Here is a 20,938-nt window from a genome sequence, read left to right on the forward strand (position 1 = left end):
TTCTTCGGCTTAGCACGGAGAAAATAACATGGAGGACTTGCAGATTTTGATTTATGGGCAAGCAATGAGTCCTCCAGGTTCCGGCTAGTTTTGCTGGCTCATTTGAGCTAGCTCAAAGCTGAATTTGCACCTAGGTGTGAAGACTGGAGGTTTCTGGGAAACTGAGTTCAATCAGAGTCCAATTTGAAATCCTGATTGTTATATTAATTTCATCAAATGTGGGTGAACAGTTTGTAAAGTATGATTCAATTTCCATAACTTATAAATATCAACCAATTTCAAAAGTAGAAAAACCTCTTAAAAATGACACATCGTCTCATCTGTATGTTTGTGTTTGTTTTGCTGCGGGCTGTGGACCAGCCAACATTACTTGTCTGAGTATGTTGCACCAGTCACGTATTATTAATATTTTATCAGTTTTATGACAACGTTACTGCACGTTGCACCAACCAGCACCTCCAGCTGAGCTCTGATAAAGCTGCCTCGGTCACCACCGCGCCAACACTCACATCTGCTTCTCTACCTGAAACATCCACACAGGTGAGTTCAAACCGCTTTCATACTTTCTTCACAATCAGGTCGTAATGAACAACTATTCTCTCGACCGATTAATGTGTAGAGGTGGAAGTTACAAAGCACTTTCAGTAGTTACTGTGCTTGAGTAGATGTTACATTTTCCAAACAGGCTTTATGGATTATGGATTATTTTTATTTGGCATCATTGCACAAATCATCAGTCAATCATCAATCATCATCAATCGTCAGCACTTCTACTTTTACTACCAGAGTCTTTTTTTACACAAGTATCTGAACTTCTACTGGAGCAAGGAGTGTGTGGACACCTCTGTGTCAAAAACATTTGTTTTGATGAGTTAAAATCTCTTTTGTCCTTTACATGTGTTGTGTGCAGGTTTTGTCGTGTCATGGTTTCAACTCATGTAACGTGATGACTGAGATCAGGTTTCACTGTAATGTTTCACATGTTTGGTCAGTGAAGATGAACAGTATCTGTTGTGTTGAGAACAGGTTGTTAAGTTTCTCCCCTGCAGCAGGTTTGAAGTCGTCTCCTCGTCATGGCTGACTGCAGCAGAACTGTGGACGAAGTAAAGAGCCTCATGAAGTCTTGCAGAGGCTCCAATCCCCAGCAGGTCGCAGAGCACTTCACCCGCTGGGCTCCGACGTACGAACAGGTCAGTAACAGAAACTCCTCGACCTCCACGTCTGAAAGAGACTTGAAACAAACACCACAGAACAGCTGGGTTCAGAGTGTCGAACACACGTTGCAGGCTTGAAAACACGAGTCAGGTCAGTTTGGATCCACGTTTACTGGTTCAACCAGTACCATCAGACAAATATCTGATCGCTCAGGAAAATGTGAAATGGGCGATAAGAGTGACCTGGGTCAAACTGTATGCTGTACACTCAGTCTAACCTTGGTTTCCGCAATCACAATTGGTTTTCACACATGTTTTTATCATCATATCGTCATAAATGCTTGGGCAACAAAATCAAATATCACAATATTTTTTACTAAATATCGGTCTGTCACCTCTAGTGTCAGGTCAGACGTGACGGGCTCCTTGATTAAGTTAGCAAGAATATGCTATCTGCAACATCCAGTTAGACTTTCAAAATAAAGGCTTCATGGTCAAAGTTGCAACAATACATGACATAATGTACGTCCGGTTTGACTTTCAAAATATACTTTGTATAGTGTGACACATTATGACTTTTGTAATGTTTTGTCATGTGTGTGAAATGAATAAGTAACTGGTTGATTTTGAGAACTAACACATGAACCATCAACAGGATATAAAAAAGTTAAACTACGGACCAGTAAATCTGGCCGTAGATTTCCTAAACTCCAAGTTCTGCGGGAAGCGTGAGGAGGCTCAGGTTCTGGACGTCGCCTGTGGTTCTGGACTGGTCGCTAAAACGGTGAGAAAAAACAGACACACTACAGGTGACAACAGCATTTACATGTCGTCATTCAGACTAAGTGGAATGAAAACAGACAAAATATGCTTTTATGTGTTTATTTGACTTAAGATTTCTGTTCTGGACATTCATGCAAACTAGCACATATTTAATCAGACAGTCTCATTTGCATATTTAAACATAAAACATCAGAAAACTTTGTATGCAAGAAATAATTGTCTTAAAGGAGCATTCAGTAGTTTTGTTGGAGAAATGTTAATGAGAAGAGAAAGATCTTCAAGACAAGAATGAGTCTGAGTTTGTAGCCCTGCAGCCCTCCCTGATCCCGGGTCAATATGACCCGAGCTGCTCCACCCACTCCCTCTCTGACACTCACTGTTGGTGCTGTTTGTCTCTCTCTGGTGTTCAGATGGTTGAACTGGGCTTCAGGCACTTTGTGGGCGTGGACTGCAGTCAAGGCATGCTGGACCAAGCTGCCAAGACCGGCCTCTATCAGGACCTCAGACTGGCCTTACTGGGAAAACAACGACTGCCTGCAGAGACTGGTACACACACACACACACACACACACTCCTCCCATTGCTCAGTTTGTAGAAGGAGAGGGAGGAGAGGACTGTTACAGAAACTCATGTTGATGTGATTCAGCGTGACATCACTTCCTGATGACATCACCATCTCATACAGTAAATCCACTTAGAAATCAGAGAGAAAAAGCTGAGGAACTGTCCTGAGAGTCCTCAAAGTAATCTATTACCTCCATGGGTACACCGCAGACAGGAGCTGCTCGCGGTTCATTCAGCACACTTTGGTCATGTGACAGGAAGAGTCTGACTCTAAATATCAAGTTTACAAAAACATTCAGGGCTCATTTTTAACCTAAAGTTATTACATATTAAAGTTTATCTGAGACTTCAGTGTTTCACTTTTGTTTGTTGTAATCTGGTATTTAGTGGTGATGTTTGTTTTGGTTTAGTTTGATATGAATTAAACTCCTGTTTGATTTCATGTGTTTTTCTTTAAGTGAAACATGTTAAGTATCTTCCTCCTCCTCCAGGTGCGTTCGATGTGGTGATAATCACCGGTTCTTTACATGAAGATTATGTCCCGGTCAGTGTTATCAGGGAGCTCTGCGACGCCATCAAACCAGGTAACAACACTGGTCACATATTTACAATGAAATGGTGATTATGATGATTTATATCAGAACACAACAGGCAAATAAATAATTACTTCAAATTTAATTAAACTATGAAAACAATCGGGGGGTTCCAGTTAGGGTTAGGCTTAATGTTAACACACTGGAGACAAAGGGCCTTCTTTCACATCACTCTGAGGTCATGTTCAGTATTATACTGTTAGCAGTACAGGTACATTTGTCCTGGACCACACTGAAGGATCACAGTCAACTGACATCCTCTGTGAGGAAAGAAGAAGAAGAATGTTCAAGTGATGTCGAGTGACATCACTGGAGGCAGTTTATCAGACTACAGGCAGCTTCTGCTGGAGCCACAAAATACTTGATGCTACTTTGTATGCAACACCTAAGCACACTTTAATGTGGAAAATGAGTGGAGTGACCTTTTAAACTTGTTCCTCTATAACAACTGTGGAATAATTGATGTTCTCCTGCAGGAGGCTACGCCTGCATGACGGCCGTGGATCGAAAGTCAGAGAAAGGAGACAGATACAGGGCGTCTCTGCAGAGAGAGCTGCAGCTGATGGTGGAGGAGGGACTGTGGACTCATGTGTCCACCGAAGTGATCAAACAATACATGCACGATATTTATAATGATCATGATGACAAGCAGAGCGAGCACTGGCTTCAGGGGACCCTGTACCTGTACAGGAAGTCACTGAAGTAGAGTCCATGTCTGTACTTCTGTATATGTTTAACAGAATATCACTAAATACCAGCTCCCTTGAGAAACCAGGCTGCTTTTGGTCCGAACAGCTGAACTGTGATAAAAATATTCATATAAAATAAAATTTTATAAAAAAAAGAGGTGTGTCTTATTTGTCCCATTTAGTAACATGATTGGTTTGGAGTCACTGGGTCACATGACATGGAAGCTATTGAAACCAACTGCTGAATTTTCATAATAAATATTGAAATAAAAAATAAATACATAACACATTAGCAATCAAAATAAGTGTGCTGCATGAAATCAGTTTAGTATTATTTTTTTATAATAATTTTCACTAATATCATCAAGTCACCATAAAGAAACATTGTTTTATTTATTGATGGTCACTCAGCCTCCAGCGCAGCGGAGGTTCTGGGAGGCGGCTTACCGTCCTCCTGCTGCCAACAGCGGGGGAGACTGAGGAAGAGACTCCTGGGTGTCTCCGGAAATAAAAATAAAATGGCGACAAACTGTGATTAATTAAACCAAGTGAACAGATTGCCTGGCAGCGTGTCCTAAAAAAAACCAAAATACAACATGTGTTGTTTTTTATTTTATTTCTTACATTAATAAAGATCCGGTTGGTTGGTTAAAACATGATAAACTGCCCTCTTGGGTGGCGAGAACGCGCCGTATGTGCCCCTGCCCTTCAAAAAGTCTGTGCACGCCACTGTCCCTGTGAGAGATCCCAGTGGAATATTTCCGACTCTTATTTTGGCGGCAGTGTCGTACAATTTCCGGTATTGTCAACTTCGACGTCTACTTTAAAAAAAAATAAAAGAAATAGTTTTGTATATTTTTTCCGGCAGGTTAATGTCAATTGTTGATTTACAGCTCATCGGCAGATTTTAAAAAGACGCTCTTTTAAAGGAAACAGAGCGGAACCTGATGTGTGACACACCCGCCTGCCGGTGTCGGCTGGCAGGGGGGAATGTTTTTAACGTGACACAAGGTGAGGGTGAAAGTTGAAGGGGAACATGGCATCTAGCATCAGTGCTAAACATGGACTATTGGGGAGTAAAACCTCGCTGTATCGCGCTCTGCACAGACAGATATCACCCGGCAGTGTTTGTATCCACAGAGCGGCGAGCAGCGCGACAGCAGACTCACAAATCAATGAGAAGTACTGCCTGGAGCTGGTCAGGTGGGTCCGACTGCTCACTGCTAACAGCACCAGCGAGCTAACGTTGAGTTGATCTACACACAGAGCAGTTACAACGTGCGGTGAGACACGTCCCGATGCTTCCCGAGCTGTAAGAGATGAAGCAGTCGTCTACAAGGACAACCTACACATTTTAACTTCTCAGTTTTAGCTTTGAGGCAACTCCCCACCAGACTCCATTCAAATGTCCGGTTTAAATAGAGAAGACGTCATATTTCGTAACACTCACAGTGTGTCTGTAAAAACTTAATATCCGGCGTAAATATGTTGTGTTCAATGTTCAATTCGGTGTAATCAGGTTGACCAAGAAGTATGTATTTAAATATAATTGTAACTTTTTTCTTAGTTTTTTTGTTAAGTTGGTCTCCTACAGCATCCCTCTCAGTCAGATTAAATATTGTGTAAATATTGTGTTATTTTTTATCATTGTGTCTGTTTTTATATCGTGTGTTGTTGTGATTCTGTGTGAATAGCTATTGCAACAGTGAAATTTCTCTTGTGGATTAATAAAGTTGTGTATCTATGTTGAAACCCCTATGACAGTTGTTTTCTAACATAGATATGTATGTTTATTATATCTGTAAAACTTTGTAGGAGATGTAACTGAGAAATGTGTCAAAATGAAAACAGCTGTTCTGCAAAAATGATGATGTAACTCTCGAACAAATCTCTATTTTAAAGCTTTGGCTGAAAGCAGTTGAGATTAATGTTTAAAGTGTGAAAAAACTATTTCAGTGTATTTCAGTGTTTTTAATCTCTTTGTTTTTGGGGAAGAAATAAAAATATCGAAATATCTTTAATATCGAATGAGCCAACTTACATTTGTGGCTCTAAACTAGAACGCTCATGCAAAATTAAAACTGACTTGGAAAAAATTGTCAACAAAGCAAAAATATTGACAGTTCTAGTTCTGAAAAAGTTTTAAAAACAAAGAAGAGGAACTATAATGTTAGAAGAAGAATTACAGCAGCTGCATCACCTCATGTCGTCTTCCTCCTCCTCAGGTCCAGAGACTATGACGGCTTCTTGTCCTCCCTCCTCCTCCCAAAAGAGGCGCGGCGCTCCTCTTTGGCTCTGAGAGCCTTTAATGTGGAGCTGGCACAGGCAGGTATTCCTACAGCCAGGCTGGACGGGAAATATAACTGATGCTACTGATGTTACAGCTGCTGTTACTACTGCTACTGTTGACACAGTTACTGCTGCTTCTGTTGCACACTGTTGCTCTGGAACAATATAATGATAATAATGTTAAGATAAAGCCGAAGATTAAAAATAAACATACACACGGTGTCTGATTTCCAAACCAGCTAGTCAAACGGTTGTTCTCCTGTGTTTCTCCACAAGGTGAAGGACTCCGTTTCCCAGAAGACCATTGGTTTGATGCGAATGCAGTTCTGGAAGGCGGCCATAGAAGAAATCTACAGAGACGATCCTCCGAACCAGCCGGTCAGCGCTGAGCTGTGGAGGGTAAATATCAACCTGCAGAGAGCAGAACGTCAGATCCCATTTCATGACTTGTTTTGTTTCAGAAACTTACTTTCACAAGCAAACGCTGTTCAGACGTGTCCTTACTGTACATTTTAAAAAAAAGATTTTACTGCTGTGTTAACAAACATGACAGGAAGCAGCATCAGTTCTTTCAAATGTATTACGTTTGAATTTTCCTTTTAAAATGTGCCACACAGTCTTTATCTAAACCTCCCAGCAAACTGAGGGACATCAGTGTGATTAGTGACAGTCTGTTCGATGTGTTGCAGGCAGTGAGGAAACATCACCTGACAAAGAGATGGCTGCTGAGGATCATAACAGAGAGAGTAAGACACGTTTCTTCATTATTAACAACGTAAGTAGTTACTTTGAAAATGAGTAGTCATGAAGTCGGTGTGTTTCACCAGGAGAAGGATCTGGAGGACCGAGCCTACAGAAACCTGCAGGAGCTGGAGGCGTATTCAGAGAACACACAGTCGTCTTTGATTTACCTGCTGCTGGAGTGTTTAGGTAAGGACAGGTGAGGCCGGCGGCACCAGGAAGCATGAAGGATATCTAACGAAGCACCTGTTGAACCTCTCTCTGGTTATCCTGCAGCATTTAATAACTAATAAAATGTGTTCGTAGGTTCGGATAAAAGTCAGGATTTAGTCTTATTATTTTGATTTCAGGCTCCAACAGGAGAACTCAGAGTAAGTCTGTGAAAAGTCCTCGCAAACTGAGTGTCTGTATGTTCTTCTTCATCAGGGGTGAAAAACGTGCAGGCCGACCACGCAGCGAGTCACATCGGTAAAGCTCAGGGAATCGTGACGTCTCTGCGAGCGACTCCTTATCACAGCAGCCGACGGAAAGTCTACCTACCCATGGACATCTGCATGCTGGTGAGTAGACGCTTCACGCTGATATCAAGTCTTGTTTAGTCTGTAAAATAAAGTAAAGGCATGGAGAGGATCGTTTCTTTAAACTGAGGTGAAAGCGCCGTTTCTTGGTTCAAACGTCATTTTCAAAAAGTTCAGTGTCTGCCAGTATAACACCTGAGTCTTGGTACCGATACTTAAACAGAGATATAAACACGCTTTAACCTTTTTTCTTCCAAGAAAATAAGCCAAACCACTTGATGCATCATGGGTAAATACAGAACTTTGCCCAGATAAACTGTGTTCTTAATTGGGATGCATGATAATGTAACTCTTCTGCTGATACGATGACGCTTTAATGACGTAAACAGTAGCTCGAGTTAGCAAAGATGAAACATTTTGAGAAACTGGAAGAGACACAAAAACCTGCTAAGCTCACAGTTTTCATGTAGTCTTTGAATCTATTTGAACTTTTTCCTGCTCACTGTTCGGCCTGTGACATTAGCGTCATGTAAAACTTTTCAGGACTGCTACTTCAACGTGTAATATTTAGTTTTCTTGGTCACTGTGGTCATTCAAAAAAACCAAAACAATGCAGCCCTGCTTTTGAAATAATCCCGGCACAATGCGAGCCGGAGTATTGAACTAAAACTTTAAAGAGTACGTCGTCTCCCTACCTGCAGCGCAGTCTGACAGTCAAACAGTGTAATAGTTTGAAAATTCAAAGTGCATGTGATTTAATTTAGTTGACCAACCCCTGAAAACAGGCTGGTGGACGGTGGTTAAAGGGTAACTTCCAACATTGAAGTGTGTTCGCAGGTCTTGGTCAGCACTAAAGCATGTGTGGAAATGGTAGTATAAGTATTTTGTGGCTCCAGAGGAAGCTGCATGTAATCTGATGTCACTCGGTGGCTAAGGTGCATTGTGGGTAATGTAGGCACTGTTGGACTTATTATGGACAGTATAAAAACAGATGATCAGAAACCAGAGATATCACCTTTTTTTAATTTCATGCATTCGTCAGATTACATGCAGCTCTCTGTAGTGAGACCAAACACATCCTGAACTCTAACCCAAACCTTCAGCTCTGGTTCTGACTCAACTCAGCTGAATCTTTGTTCCCAAAGATGACATAAGGGGACCGACACATGCCTCCACACATTTCGCTGACTCATGGCTTGACTCTGACATAATGTCACACGATATCCTGGTCTGAGCAGTAATGAAATTGTCATCCGTCACATACAGACGGGGATCGTTACACAACCACCATATGGCGAAAAAAGCCTGCCTGAGATACATACACGCTGCAGATAAACAAACGATGATGCAAACAATTTGCAACCTTTGTCCGGGCCATCTGTCCCACACAGAGAACAACAAACTGCTTTTGCTGCTGCTGGAGGATCTCAGGGTGGAGGAGGTGGAGGAGGTGGAGGGGGAATATATACTGTGCACTTACATTTATATTAGAGCTGCTGCCTGAAGCACTCAGGCTCTGCCCTTAAAATCTTCAGCTGGAGGATGAGTCTTCTGACCCGAGGCGTCATGAGCGAGCGCGCTCACCTCACATCACCCTCACTCTGCCGCCTGAAGAGGGCGCCGGTGACACACTGAAACACCCTGCACTCACAGACGAACGCTCAGCTCAGGAGTGACTTCAGAGTTTCCTCAGTGAACAGTCAGCTATGCAGCAGCCAGCAGAGATACAACACATGCAGTAATCTTCTCTGTGATGCTCAGCTGGTCTCGAATGACGGAGAATCACAGTGGAAACAAACGAGCTGAGGAGGAGAAAGAAACCTGAAGAGCCTCTCTCATTTAAAACAATCCAACAAATCAAACCATTCCTCTTTTTTTTAGCTCTGATATTATTTTAATTCCTGACCAGCTAAGTCAAATTTATTTCCATAAGTGAATAAACAAGCTGTTCTCAGAGGAAAATAAGGTCCCAGGAACACTGTTTGAAGCTAGAAAGGTGGCAGGGTCCGCCACATATAACCTGTGTTATCCTTTAACGTAATTTTTTTTGTTTTAAGTTTGTTTAGGCAGAAAAAAAAAATCAGCCAATCACGATCTATCTTTTCCTGCTCATTAACATTTATTCCCAAAACTACAGAGTGCTCCTTTAACTGCTGTCATGTCCATCGTTGTGTTTGTAAGAGTCGACTGGTTGGCGGGTTGGATGGAAACGTAGATGGATTGTTGTTGGATCATAGATAAGGCTGCTGTTTTAGATTTAAAGGAACAGTTCACCCAAAAATACAAACTCAGCCCCGAGATCACAAACTGATTTGATATATTGAATTCTGTATTTCTTCTCCAAAGCTACATAATGCCTCTTTAACTTTATTAAGAAAACTAATAATCATAATAAGTGTTGAACTTTTTTTTGTTTTGGTTCATCGTATCTGTCTTTTATTAGGAGTATTCAGTATTTATGATCATATGTATGTACCAGGCCTTCAGACTGAGGTGGGTCTGAGGTAGAGCAGTGTCTGCAGGTACAATAAGCAGACACATAATAGTTTTGTTGACGAGTTGCTTGGTCCGGCAGCAGAACGATATGTTTCCCTTCTCCTCCCGTAAAAAATACATTTCTCGTCTTCAGCCTTTCCTTCCGTTATTACCTGCCTCATCTTTTCCATCGTGTCCGAGCGGCAGCCTTCGTCAACCCTCAGGCAATATCTGCAGGTCGCACAGGAAGGGAGAGAAATTGTTCTCGGAGCAGAAATTGGCCCGGTTATTTTGGTCCCATATTGAAGGAAAAGGATGAGGTCAAGTCTGAAGTGCACAGAGAATAATGTACGTAGGTCACGTTAAAGAAAATTAGTTGCCAGCTATTTCGATCTTCAAAAATCTGCTGGTTCCCGGCTTCATAGATCAGAACCGGGATGATTTTCTGCTTTTCTTTGTAATTACCGACAGCAAATGAAGAGTCCTTGAGTTTTAGACTGTTGGTTGGACAAAAGAAGAGGTTTTACAGAGACTGAGCAGAGGGTTTCTTTATCACTGTCAGACCTCGAGGGTGCTTGTTACAACAGAAAGATGCTTTACTCGTCTCTCATCAGTGTTCCTGTGAGACAAATTCAGACCTGATGCAACGTGAGTGTGTTTTTGATGATGTTGTCTAAAATATCAAGACGTGACTGAAGACATTGTGAATCATTAAAGCCAAAGTCTTAAGCTCCAAAACAGTTTTTATATTTCAAGTTTCTGTCTGCTCCAGAGGCTGAGAAATAAAGCTTTTAGGAGGTATTTTCAGACAATGCCTTTGGTTTTAGGAAGCATTTTTTAACGAGCAGCCTCGTTACCCTGTCGATTATTTTCTCGATTAATTGATTAGTTGTTTGGTCCATAAAATGTGAGACAGTGTCGATGAGTGTTTACCAACGTGACGTCCTCAAATGTCTTGTTTCAACGCACGACCCAAACATATTCAGTTTACTGTCACAGAGAGGAAAGAAACCAGAAAATATTCATATTTTAGAAGCTGAATCAGAGAATTTGGTTTTAAGTTAAGATAAAAATACTCAAACAGATTAATAGATTACTAAAATACTTGCCGATTAATTTAATATTTGACAACTAATCGATTGTTCGTCGCAGCTCTGAATGAATGTGACAAGTACCAGATATCATGAGTAGTAAACATCAGGTGTTTCAGTCTCGTCCACATTGATCTTGCCCTGAATTAAATTCTGGATCTGATTTTGATTATGTTAAAGAGGATCAGAGCTGGGAGCTGGATGTTTACCCCTGCAGTGTGGTGCAGCTGGGGCTGATTGGACTGTATGTCGGTGCAGGGGTGGTGTACCCTGCAGCACGATGTCACACTCCACCGCTGGTGTAGCAGAAGGCGACCCGGGGCAGTTTTTCTTAAAGAGAAGCTTCGGCTCTCGTGTGAAGTGGCGATTAAAATGGATCCAGCTGAACTGGAGAGATACGAGTTGTTGTTAAAGTGACTCCAGTGTTTTTGTCTGTGTGTGTCTGCAGCATGGAGCTTCTCAGGAGGATTTCATCCGCGGCAGCCGGGAGCAGAACGTCCGGGATGTTGTGTACGACATCGCCAGTCAGTCTCACGTTCATCTGCAACACGTACGTACCGCGCTTACATGAGATATCTGAACGTGACAGCCTCCACATTTACATCAGATGTTGAACCAGCTGCAGGGATGTGACAAGGACCAGGAATTTAATAAAAGTTTTAATATGAACAATCTCAAGAAAAACCAGTGACATGAACTGGGAGACGCTGGGTGAGTTGTGATGGAATAACTAATAAGTCTTTGTCTGTCGGCTGAAATGAAGGAGATGAGGTGAAGTAAAATTCACATTGGCACTTGAACGCCTCTTCAGCCACTTAACGAGCGTTGAAACAGCCATGTTTTTTTAGAAAAGAGTTTTTCAGCTCGCAGATCTGTTCACCACAGCACAGCCTGTTTGGTTTTCGTGCAGACTTACTAATGAAGCTGTGATGAGGTTGAAACTAATTGGTTTGGAGATTTATGAGCCGCCACCTACAGGCCTCTTTGAATTATTTATTTATTTTTTTTGTTTTTGTATTTTAAGAGGCTTTTTTCATTAAGCTGCTGCCCGAACATTCATCAGCATTTATATTATATTGGAACCTTGTTTATACCAATTAGGACCGTTGCTCACTGCTGAGCATGTGTGATCACACTGAGGTAAACAGTGAGGACGAGGAGGATTTACTCCCTCCCACACGTTTTCCTCTGTTTACTGTTGACTGTCTTTTATGTCATCCTCTCTCTCTCTGCTTCGCTAATTAACTTAAAAAGAACAGGAGATGAGTTTTATACGCAAGTTATGCCGGTAATTAGAGCATCTAATGGTCCCTGCTAACTCTGTTAGCATTGTCAGCTTGTTTTTTGTGCCACTGGGACGTCAGGGAAACGGTCGAACTCACAATATGGATTTTTCTGCTGCTCGCCGTCAGAATAATAATAAAGACGCAGTTTGTCTTCGCTGTTAAACAACAAGCGATGCAGTTATATTTTTGTTATTCTGGTTGGTCAGGGCACACACGCCTGAGCCAGCACCGCTAACAACAACAAAGCAGCTGTGCTGAAATTAATTCTTCATGCCGAACAAGCCGCTCGGCAGAAAGTATGTATATGTGTGACATGGCGATGTCACAAAGTCACTGAATTAAAGTCGGGACTACTGACGAGACGTTCGAGGAGCAGTGTTTTCTGTGGGAGAGAGGAGACTCTGACCTTTTTAACTTTCACGACCTTTTTCATGCACAAGAACAAAATAAAACGCTGAAGGAAAAGAAAAAAGTTGGTGTGCACAACACGTTGTGTTGGAGAAATGTAGTGTGGGAGCAGTGTGACGATTGGACAACGACTTCTGTCTGTCTGACAGCCAATCTGATGAAGCTACATCAAAAACACGTAGTTCACTCCTTCTGTTTAATGAAACTGATAATAAAACAGTGTCAGTCGTACCTGATGTGCTGGAATATTTCATTTTTCCCTGTGTGTTTGATTTCTGTTTGTTTTTGTTATTTTCTTTCAGGCGCGGTCATTTAGCAACACCGTCCCAGCAGCAGCCACGCCGGCCTTCCACCAGACTGTAAGTGTTCTCACGTCAACGTCACCTGAAGGTGTCACGTAAAACCTCTGAACTGAAAGGATAAATAAACACAGACGAGTCATTTGAGTCGTCACGCCTGCCACTGAGGTGACTCTCCTGCTGCACTGAAACACATCGTCTCAGTCACTTCTTATCACGAGTTAAATACATTTCTGTAACGTAATGAAGTCTCTGTCTCTGTTAGATTTAGAGTTGTGGCTGAGAAAGTTTAATAAAGTAGGAAGTCAAAGATCATCACCACCAAACTCTGATCAGGTGATCTTTAACCTGAGGCTGATCCGTCCACTCGTATGTACTGTATGTGTCCCAGGTGTCAGATGAACCCACACTGAATCATATCTGTGGTGAAGGCTCATCGCTTTTTCACTGTTAGATGTTGGTAAGGTCATGTACGGGGGTGTACAAGTGTGTTGGCAGAATATTAACGAGGAAATGTCTGCAGGTCAGAATTTAATATAACATCCCCCTAAATACTAAACTCACGTGTTTCAGAGCGGTTTTCATGAAGCCGTCGTGTCCCGACCACCTGACAGAAGTCTCCTGCTGAAAGGACGGAGAACATGTATGTTTGTGTGTACAGCTGGTTTCTGGACTAGATGTGTTAAGAAGTTGTCTCCTGCTGCAAGGAAACATTTGATTTACAGTAAATGTTCGACCTGCTGTGGTCGTCAACGTGACGCAGCACTGACCTGCTATAAATACAGCAGAGCTGAGGTCCTGCTGCACGCAGTGAAACCACTCTGATGTTCCTGCTGCAGCCGAGTAATGTGTGTTCACGTGTGAGTGTGTGTGTGTGTGTGTGTGTTGCTCTTCCAGCTCAGTGTGCTCGTCCACGTGAGAAAGCCGACACACTGAACGGTCCCTCGTGTTTTTCTCACCGTGCTGAAAATTTAATTCAGAAGAAACGCAGGTTTGGATGATCGTCGCGTGAAACGGCAGGAAACACCACGGCGACCGAGCGACCGCCGGAGCTGTTTAACACATCAGTCTTTATTTAAACCTCGCAGAGCTGAGCTTATGATCTTATAGATAAAGTTAATTTAAAGGGACGTTTCACCCTGATTTGAAAAACAAAACAATCCTCTTATCTAGTGTAGTCAGCAGAAGATAATGTTATGTTTATTTTCATGTGCGACTGAGATGTACTCAAACAAAACAAACTGAAAAATGAAAAAAGAAACCTGATAAATCTACTTTAGTACAGTAACTAAGTGTTTGTACTTCACTTGACTGGGCAGGTTTAATAAAAACTAATAAACGGGATGAGGAGACGTAACGTGACGATCACTGAGCAGCAAAGGAAATCACTGACTGATTACTAAACCAAACTCTTCTTCTTCTGTGGTGTGTTGTGTGCTGCAGGTGGTGTTGGAGGACTACCTGCAGAGAGTGAGGAGGGCAGATTTTGATGTTTTCCACCCCAGTCTACAGAACAGAAACCCCCTCCTCCCCTTCCAGCTGTACCTCCGCTCCTGGAAGAAGACCTACTGACGTCAGTCCTCCACCTCCACCTCCACCTCCACCTCGTCCTCCTCCTCCTGCAGAGATACCAGGTCCTCTGAAGGACTGAAGCCCAGAGACTTGAGCTCTGTGGGGGATTCTGCCTGCAGACCGCAGTGTAGCAGGTCTACAAACAAACCCAGACTAGTTTTGAACCACTGAAGTGAATAAAAACACTCATACTCCAACCCGTGGGCCTCAGGGATCAGAACAGAGAACCAGAACCATAGTGTAATACTGTGACCACATGTTTTATGCAAGCTGAAAGGACGAGTCAAGATTATTATTATTACATAGTTTTTGTAGTTGTACCATCGTTTCTATCGGACGTAATGACATAACTTCCAAGTTAATTACTGAGATGTAAACAGAAGAAACGGGAGCCGTCAGACGATCAGGCAGGTTTTAAACAAACCAACAGATCAGAAAGATTCACAGCTTTTACCCTGCGAGGCAGATGGACTGGTGAGGTCATGTGATCGAGCGATCGCTGCTCCGGAGGTTAGCGTAGCTGCTAGAGCGTCATTTCTGTCAGAACTGGAGAGTTTATTTCGTTTAAGAGGAGCAGAGAAGGACACTGAAGGCTCTCCTCTCTTCTGTCTCCAGTTACAGTTTGATTTACCAACTGGCTCCACTGGTGGCAGCGCTCTCCTGCTGTTGATCTGATTGGTTGAAGTTAGCCTGAAAAAGACAGATGGTTCGTCCAATCACCTGCCAGGTGACTACCCACATGGTTCTGTGTCACAAACCATCTGACCCGACAGGTTATCACGACTGTAAAACACCGTACAGTAAAGTAGGAGTAATCTGTAGCTGGTTACATCATCGATTTTTTATTTCCCTGCAAATGTAAATCGGTTCTGATGATCAGGTGTTTACCAGAATGTTCTGACCGATACGATATCTGCAAAAATCAGATTTGAATACATTTCCATCCACCTCCAATATGGTTTGGAAAAAAGCTCCTTTCATGTGGGTTTTTACGCTCCAGACTTCCTAAAATCAAACTGGATACAATCTGGATTTTCCCAAAAAACGGATCTGGGCTGGTAGTGTGAACATAGTCGGAGTCTGCTGAAGCCCAGAGATCCAGAATTGATTTGAAAAGCTGAAATCTTCACTGTAGCTGCGAGGCTAAAAGTGTTGGCACGCAGCCCGTCTGAAGCGGGTGGAAAAGCTCAAGGGTGTAAATAACTCAACTCAGTTTCCATCAGCGCGGAGGGAGGAGACGATGACTGGATTTCTGGGTGAACTGTTCCTTTATAAACAGCACTTGAGTAAACGCACATAGTTTATTTCCACTGGTGAATAAAAGTATTTAAGAGAAACACGCAGTGTTTTGACTGCAGCAGTGTGAGGAGACTAAGCAGCTGAGCTGCTGTAGAGACGCTGCTAAACGCTGATAAGTGGATCGAGCGGTTCTCGTTCACAACTTACTCACCTGCTGAGTTTTTTTCCGGTGCAGTCGCTGTCAGCTCTGCCTCCGAATAAAGCCGTTTAGATGATCTGTTGGTTTGTTCGCAACTCGTCTGACTGCTCCTGGTGGAAAAAACTGTGAAAATAAGCCACGAGACGTCTGATTAGGTCGTCTGCTGTGGTGCTTTTAGGTTTAATATATTAAAAATGACATTAGGAGGAAACAGAAGAGGGAAAAGAAGCACCAGAAGAAGACAGGAGGACCGGGAAAGTGACACATCCTGGTGGAAACAGCTGTACAGCCATCACGGTTACTATGGTAACAGATGTGATGTAGTCATCTATAACATCCTTCAGTTGATGTCGTCCCGTCTGAACCTGTAATCTGAATGAATTACGAGACTTTCAGCACACGTCACCAAACACTGAGACGTCGGATCGTTTTAATCTTCTCGCAATCATTTTTATTATTTATCTGTTGCAGATTCTTTGTTCTTCCCTGTTTTTCTTTCCTCTTCAGTCTTATTGAGGCAAATATCACACACAGAGCTTTGATATCAGATAGTTTGATGGAGAGAGTCACCGGAGGAGGGACGGACCAATCAGTGGAAGAAACGGAGTCTAAAAAAAACATAACGAGAAGGAAGACAGAACATTTTATCTTCGTCTCCGAACAGAGTACAGCACGACGACATGGGCGTACTCATCCAACTGCGTCGCTGTGCCTCACCTGAGATGAATCTGATGGTCTGCAGCGGTTATCGAAGCAAGCTGAGCTCAGAATGAAGAGGAAATCACTGTTCCACGTCTGCTTAGTTTCACACTGAGCGTGAGAAGCGACCGGAGGACCAAACACAGACGATGGACTGAATGAAGCTGAAATGAAACGCAGCCGCTCATCATGTCTGTTGCTTAGCACCTGAAGAGTCAAATAAATAAAGTAAATATGACTGTTTTTCTTGTTTGTTGGAGCCGTCGCTGAAACATTTACTGGTGTCTCGTCTCTGCTGACATTTATGTGACGGCTGAAGTTACTCAAGTTTAGATTTTACAACAAAAAACATGAGAAGCTTTGAAAATAAAATATAAAACTACAACGAAGAAAAGCAGCGTGTACCTGTGGCAAAGTAAAGGAATGTTAAAATATTACTTTGGTAATAGTGAAAGTCAATCGTACAAATAGTACTTGAGTAAAATCACATTTATTGATATGCTGGACGATTATTGTATCCGATTTAAATCCTGTTCCTATTTATCAGGGTCATTGTTTGTTTTTTATCTGATTGTCGATAAAATGTATTTAAAAATGTGCAATATTGGCTCAATTGCAGCATGTAATCTGCAAAGTAACTAGTAACTAAAGTTACCACATAAAGGTAGTGGAGTAAAAGTTCAGTATTTGCCTCCAAAATAGAGCAGAAAGTATCTACAAGTCATACTGGAGTAAAAGTAAAGATATCATATTAAAATGTTACCTTGTGTTCAGATGTAGGGAGGAAAAGTCAAAAGATACAGTCCTGTAACAAAGTATTTGTACTCAGTTACTTACCACCTGTGCTACAGACACATGACAGGTGACTGTGCAGTGACTCTAAAGGGTCTCGTGTCAGATTGAAGCGTTCAGGCAGTCGGTGGTGAGTTGAGGTCATCTGGCTCGTTGCTGTGACGCGACAGGCGCCTCGTTAGGCTTTAATTAAGACTCGTCCTCGCTGTCAGCAGGTAGACGGTGATCGACCCTCCTGTTTACAGACACGACAGCTTCACACTGTGGAGAAAACAGAGCTTTAATGAGACCTTCATATCTGCTGCATCAGCACTGACTGCAGTCAGAGAGTCGACTCCTTCACCTCCTCCTCCTGCTTCACCTCCTCCTGCTTCTTCTTCTTCTGGAGGAGGTAACGACTGAATTTTCATTTTTGGCTGAACTGTTCCTTTACCTTGATATCACGAAGACCCAGGCTATGTTGTCTACAGATAAATATATATATATATGTACCAGTGATCATCACATGACTTCAGTCCACTTCAGTGTGTTGTCGTCTTATTAACTCGACCTGTGTTGTTATTTCTGCCTCGACACAACGTATGTGTAACTAACTGTCCAGTCTGCAGACAGCAGGGAAGCTTCAGTTCAGATGAGTCTATAACAGTCTGTATTCGTGGTCTCTGCGATGTCGCGGCAGCGTCAACACTTTTCTTCTTGTTTTCCAGGCAACACAAACCCTGTAACAAAGAGCTCGATTCAAATCAAGAAGGTTTGAAAGGACAATTTAATTTAGCCTTCGTGTCGAGCTCCGCCTCAGACGCTGAGGCTAAAAACACTGCAAACACAATGAAAGGGACCGTCGGCTGTAATTGGACGATGTAGAGACTCAGACTAGACAATAAATCAATTTATACAATCTTGACATGCCGAAATGATGAAAGCAGAAAGAAGACAGAACATTTAAACGGCGGAGATGAAGAGATGACAGCAGACTCTTTCATCCACAGGAGAAGAAAACCAAAGTGTCAAACAAACACGAGAGAGTAACAGAGCAGGTGAAACAGGTACATTTAAACAAAGAAAGCTTTGTTTTTTTATGTTTGCAATTTCACACATTTAGCTGAAGCTTTTACTTCGGCTGCCGGAGCGCAGAAGAAAAAAAGAGGCAGTAAATAAAAGAAATATGATGAAAGTAAAGAGCAAGCGAGGAAGCTGAGGAGCAACACTGCATCTCGGTAACATTTAGTTTTTCTGCGTCACAGTGCAGAGATGACCGACTGACCAGCTGCTTTTAAAACGTAAAAACAAACAAAAAATACTTCAAACTCCATTAAAACTTTCCCGAATTAGCTGTTATCACTTCCTGCAGTGAACCAGTGGATGTGCAGACAACTCTCACTGGATCACTGTGATACTGAAGAAAAGTTAAAAAACATGTGTTTCTCAGGCAGGTTCTGCACGTGATGAGCATCTTTTTGAGGATTTCTAAGCAGATTTATCCCCCGACAACTGTCATGAATACTAATCCCAGGTTTGTGTCACAATTTGTCAGATTTAATGTAACGATGGCACGTCGTCACAGTGTTGCGTCTTAAAAACTAATGTCCTGAAGGAAACAGACATTCTCAGCATTGAGCTGTCTCTCTGAAACTTCACCAGATGCCCTCAGACTTTCCTCCCTGACTACCCCGCCCATCCACACACCTGTTGCCACTCCTCATCTACTCTCTCACCTGTTTCCACTCCACACCTGTCTTCTGCATTCAGGTCCGACCCCCTGTAGCTCAATATGCCAGCCCTGACAGCTTTCAATGAGAAGCTGAGTGAATACACACAAATTTAAAAAACTAAACCAATCAACTGAATATAGTGCGGGAAACAAACAGCGTCTCTCTGTGTGGTTTGAATAGAAAGTCTGTGGACTTCACAACAACTGCAGCAGCTGGTTTAACAGATAAGGGCACTTAAGAAAAGACAGGAGGCTCCCAAAGGACTTCTACTGAGCACAGAGCAACTGAACGAAAGTGAAAATAACGACTACAAACTTGTATTTACTGCACGTATCACAGAACAAACACTATATAAAGTGATGAAGAGTCATTGTTCGTACCGGCTACGTGATTCTTGCACGAGTTTCCGACTCCGATGACCGTTTGACTGCACTTTTCCCTGTCGGAGGACTTTTTTTTTTTCGGGTTCACGCACCATAAATACACAGACGGCTAATCAGGGACAGGTGAAACTAATCAGGACAATCACAAGGGAGGGGAAACAAGACAAAGACAGGAAGTAACACGACATTACACATGAGGATAATCACGGTTCGAGTGACGTGGGAGCCAATCGGCGCCGAGTTCCCATGAAAGCAGTGAAATCAGATATCTGTGGCGTCTCTGATACATCACATCATCACAAATGATGCATCTTTTTATATAATGGGTATTTTTTTCATTGATTGTATAAATAGGTTAAAAGAAACATGTTGTCCAGAGGAACTGTGGACCTTGGTTGACTCCTGACCATCCTCTTCTTGGCTTCCTCGGTCAGCGCTCTCTTCGGTCTCATGATCTCCGTCAAGGCTGCTGAGCCCAGCTGTGGTTCTGGTGCTCATTTCATTCATCCTATTATGAGTCAGAGTTACATTAAAATGTATTTGAAGTTATTTGAAGGTGATGTGGTGTCATAATGTCGCATTACAAACCTGATGAAAACAGAAGAGAAAAGAAACAAACAACAGAGAAATGAACATAATCAAATCTGCACGTTCAGGCTGATTTAACCTGCTCGGACTTCTTCGTCGCTCGCTGTTTGTTTTTTCCTGCGGTCAGTAAACGTCCAACACGCGTGGACCACAAACGCCTCGTGCACAAGGTCCTTCTTCGACCTCCATCCCACTGATGAGTCACCGTCCGCCCTCAGAGACCGACGCTGCTGTTGACAATGAGAGGATGCATTAGTAAACATTAACGGCACACTGGTCACTAATGACTGACACTGACAGGAGGTTTAATGGGACTGCTCTGTGTGTGTGTGTGTGTGTGTGTGTGTGTGTGTGTGTGTGTGTGTGTGACCTCTTAGATGACAAGAAGCTGAAGGTTTTGTAGGTTTGTGAAGGAGCATTCAGTCTTTTATTCTCTGGTGTGAGGAAAGAGAAGAGAAGAGAAAACTTGAGTGCAAATATAAAATGACTGTAGCCACGTTTCCATAAGATGTCGAGCGGATGTTAAGTGAGCTTTGTGAAATCTGGTGTGTTTTGAGTGAATGAACTTGGCTACTTAAAGCGCAATGTGGATGTGGAAGTAAACAGGCTAAAGGTAAACGAACCAAGATGGAGGGAGGTCGTCAGGAATTAGTTTCGACAGGGCAAGTTGTGATTGTTCTCACATGTCAGCTAGCATCGGCCGCGTTGCGTGCTGTCTGGAGACGACAGAGACATGCAATGATTGTAATGCAGACAGGAAACAGCTGATCAGTCACGTGAGTTGAACGTTTTTTCAGTAAATCTGTTTCCATCAAACATTTTGCACATTAACTCATCAAAGACGAAAAACACACAACAAACTGT

General features: G+C 42.5%; 2 protein-coding genes across 3 annotated transcripts; both read left to right on the forward strand.

Annotated features, from left to right (window-relative positions):
- The first annotated feature begins 824 nt into the window (after positions 1 to 824).
- Positions 825 to 3,893, forward strand: LOC311259556 (methyltransferase-like protein 27). Its single transcript, XM_084356788.1, has 5 exons — positions 825 to 1,190; positions 1,810 to 1,938; positions 2,348 to 2,483; positions 2,993 to 3,085; positions 3,571 to 3,893. Exons 1-5 carry the CDS (start codon positions 1,074 to 1,076, stop codon positions 3,798 to 3,800), a joined length of 705 nt encoding a protein of 234 aa, XP_084212914.1. The 5' UTR covers positions 825 to 1,073; the 3' UTR covers positions 3,801 to 3,893.
- An 890-nt stretch (positions 3,894 to 4,783) lies between these two features.
- On the forward strand, positions 4,784 to 16,837 carry ndufaf6 (NADH:ubiquinone oxidoreductase complex assembly factor 6). 2 transcript variants are annotated; one of them, XM_084356781.1, is made up of 9 exons: positions 4,784 to 4,986; positions 6,009 to 6,108; positions 6,349 to 6,471; positions 6,762 to 6,818; positions 6,900 to 7,002; positions 7,240 to 7,373; positions 11,346 to 11,447; positions 12,894 to 12,950; positions 14,334 to 16,837. In XM_084356781.1, exons 1-9 carry the CDS (start codon positions 4,820 to 4,822, stop codon positions 14,460 to 14,462), a joined length of 972 nt encoding a protein of 323 aa, XP_084212907.1. In that variant the 5' UTR covers positions 4,784 to 4,819; the 3' UTR covers positions 14,463 to 16,837. The 2 variants fall into 2 exon arrangements, with proteins under 2 accessions (XP_084212907.1, XP_084212908.1); XM_084356782.1 differs by lacking the exon at positions 4,784 to 4,986 and having other exon boundaries at positions 6,011 to 6,112.
- The last annotated feature ends 4,101 nt before the right edge of the window (positions 16,838 to 20,938 follow it).

This window comes from Pagrus pagrus (genome assembly GCF_965226575.1).
Source record: "Pagrus pagrus genome assembly, chromosome: 7".
NCBI lineage: Eukaryota > Metazoa > Chordata > Actinopteri > Spariformes > Sparidae > Pagrus > Pagrus pagrus.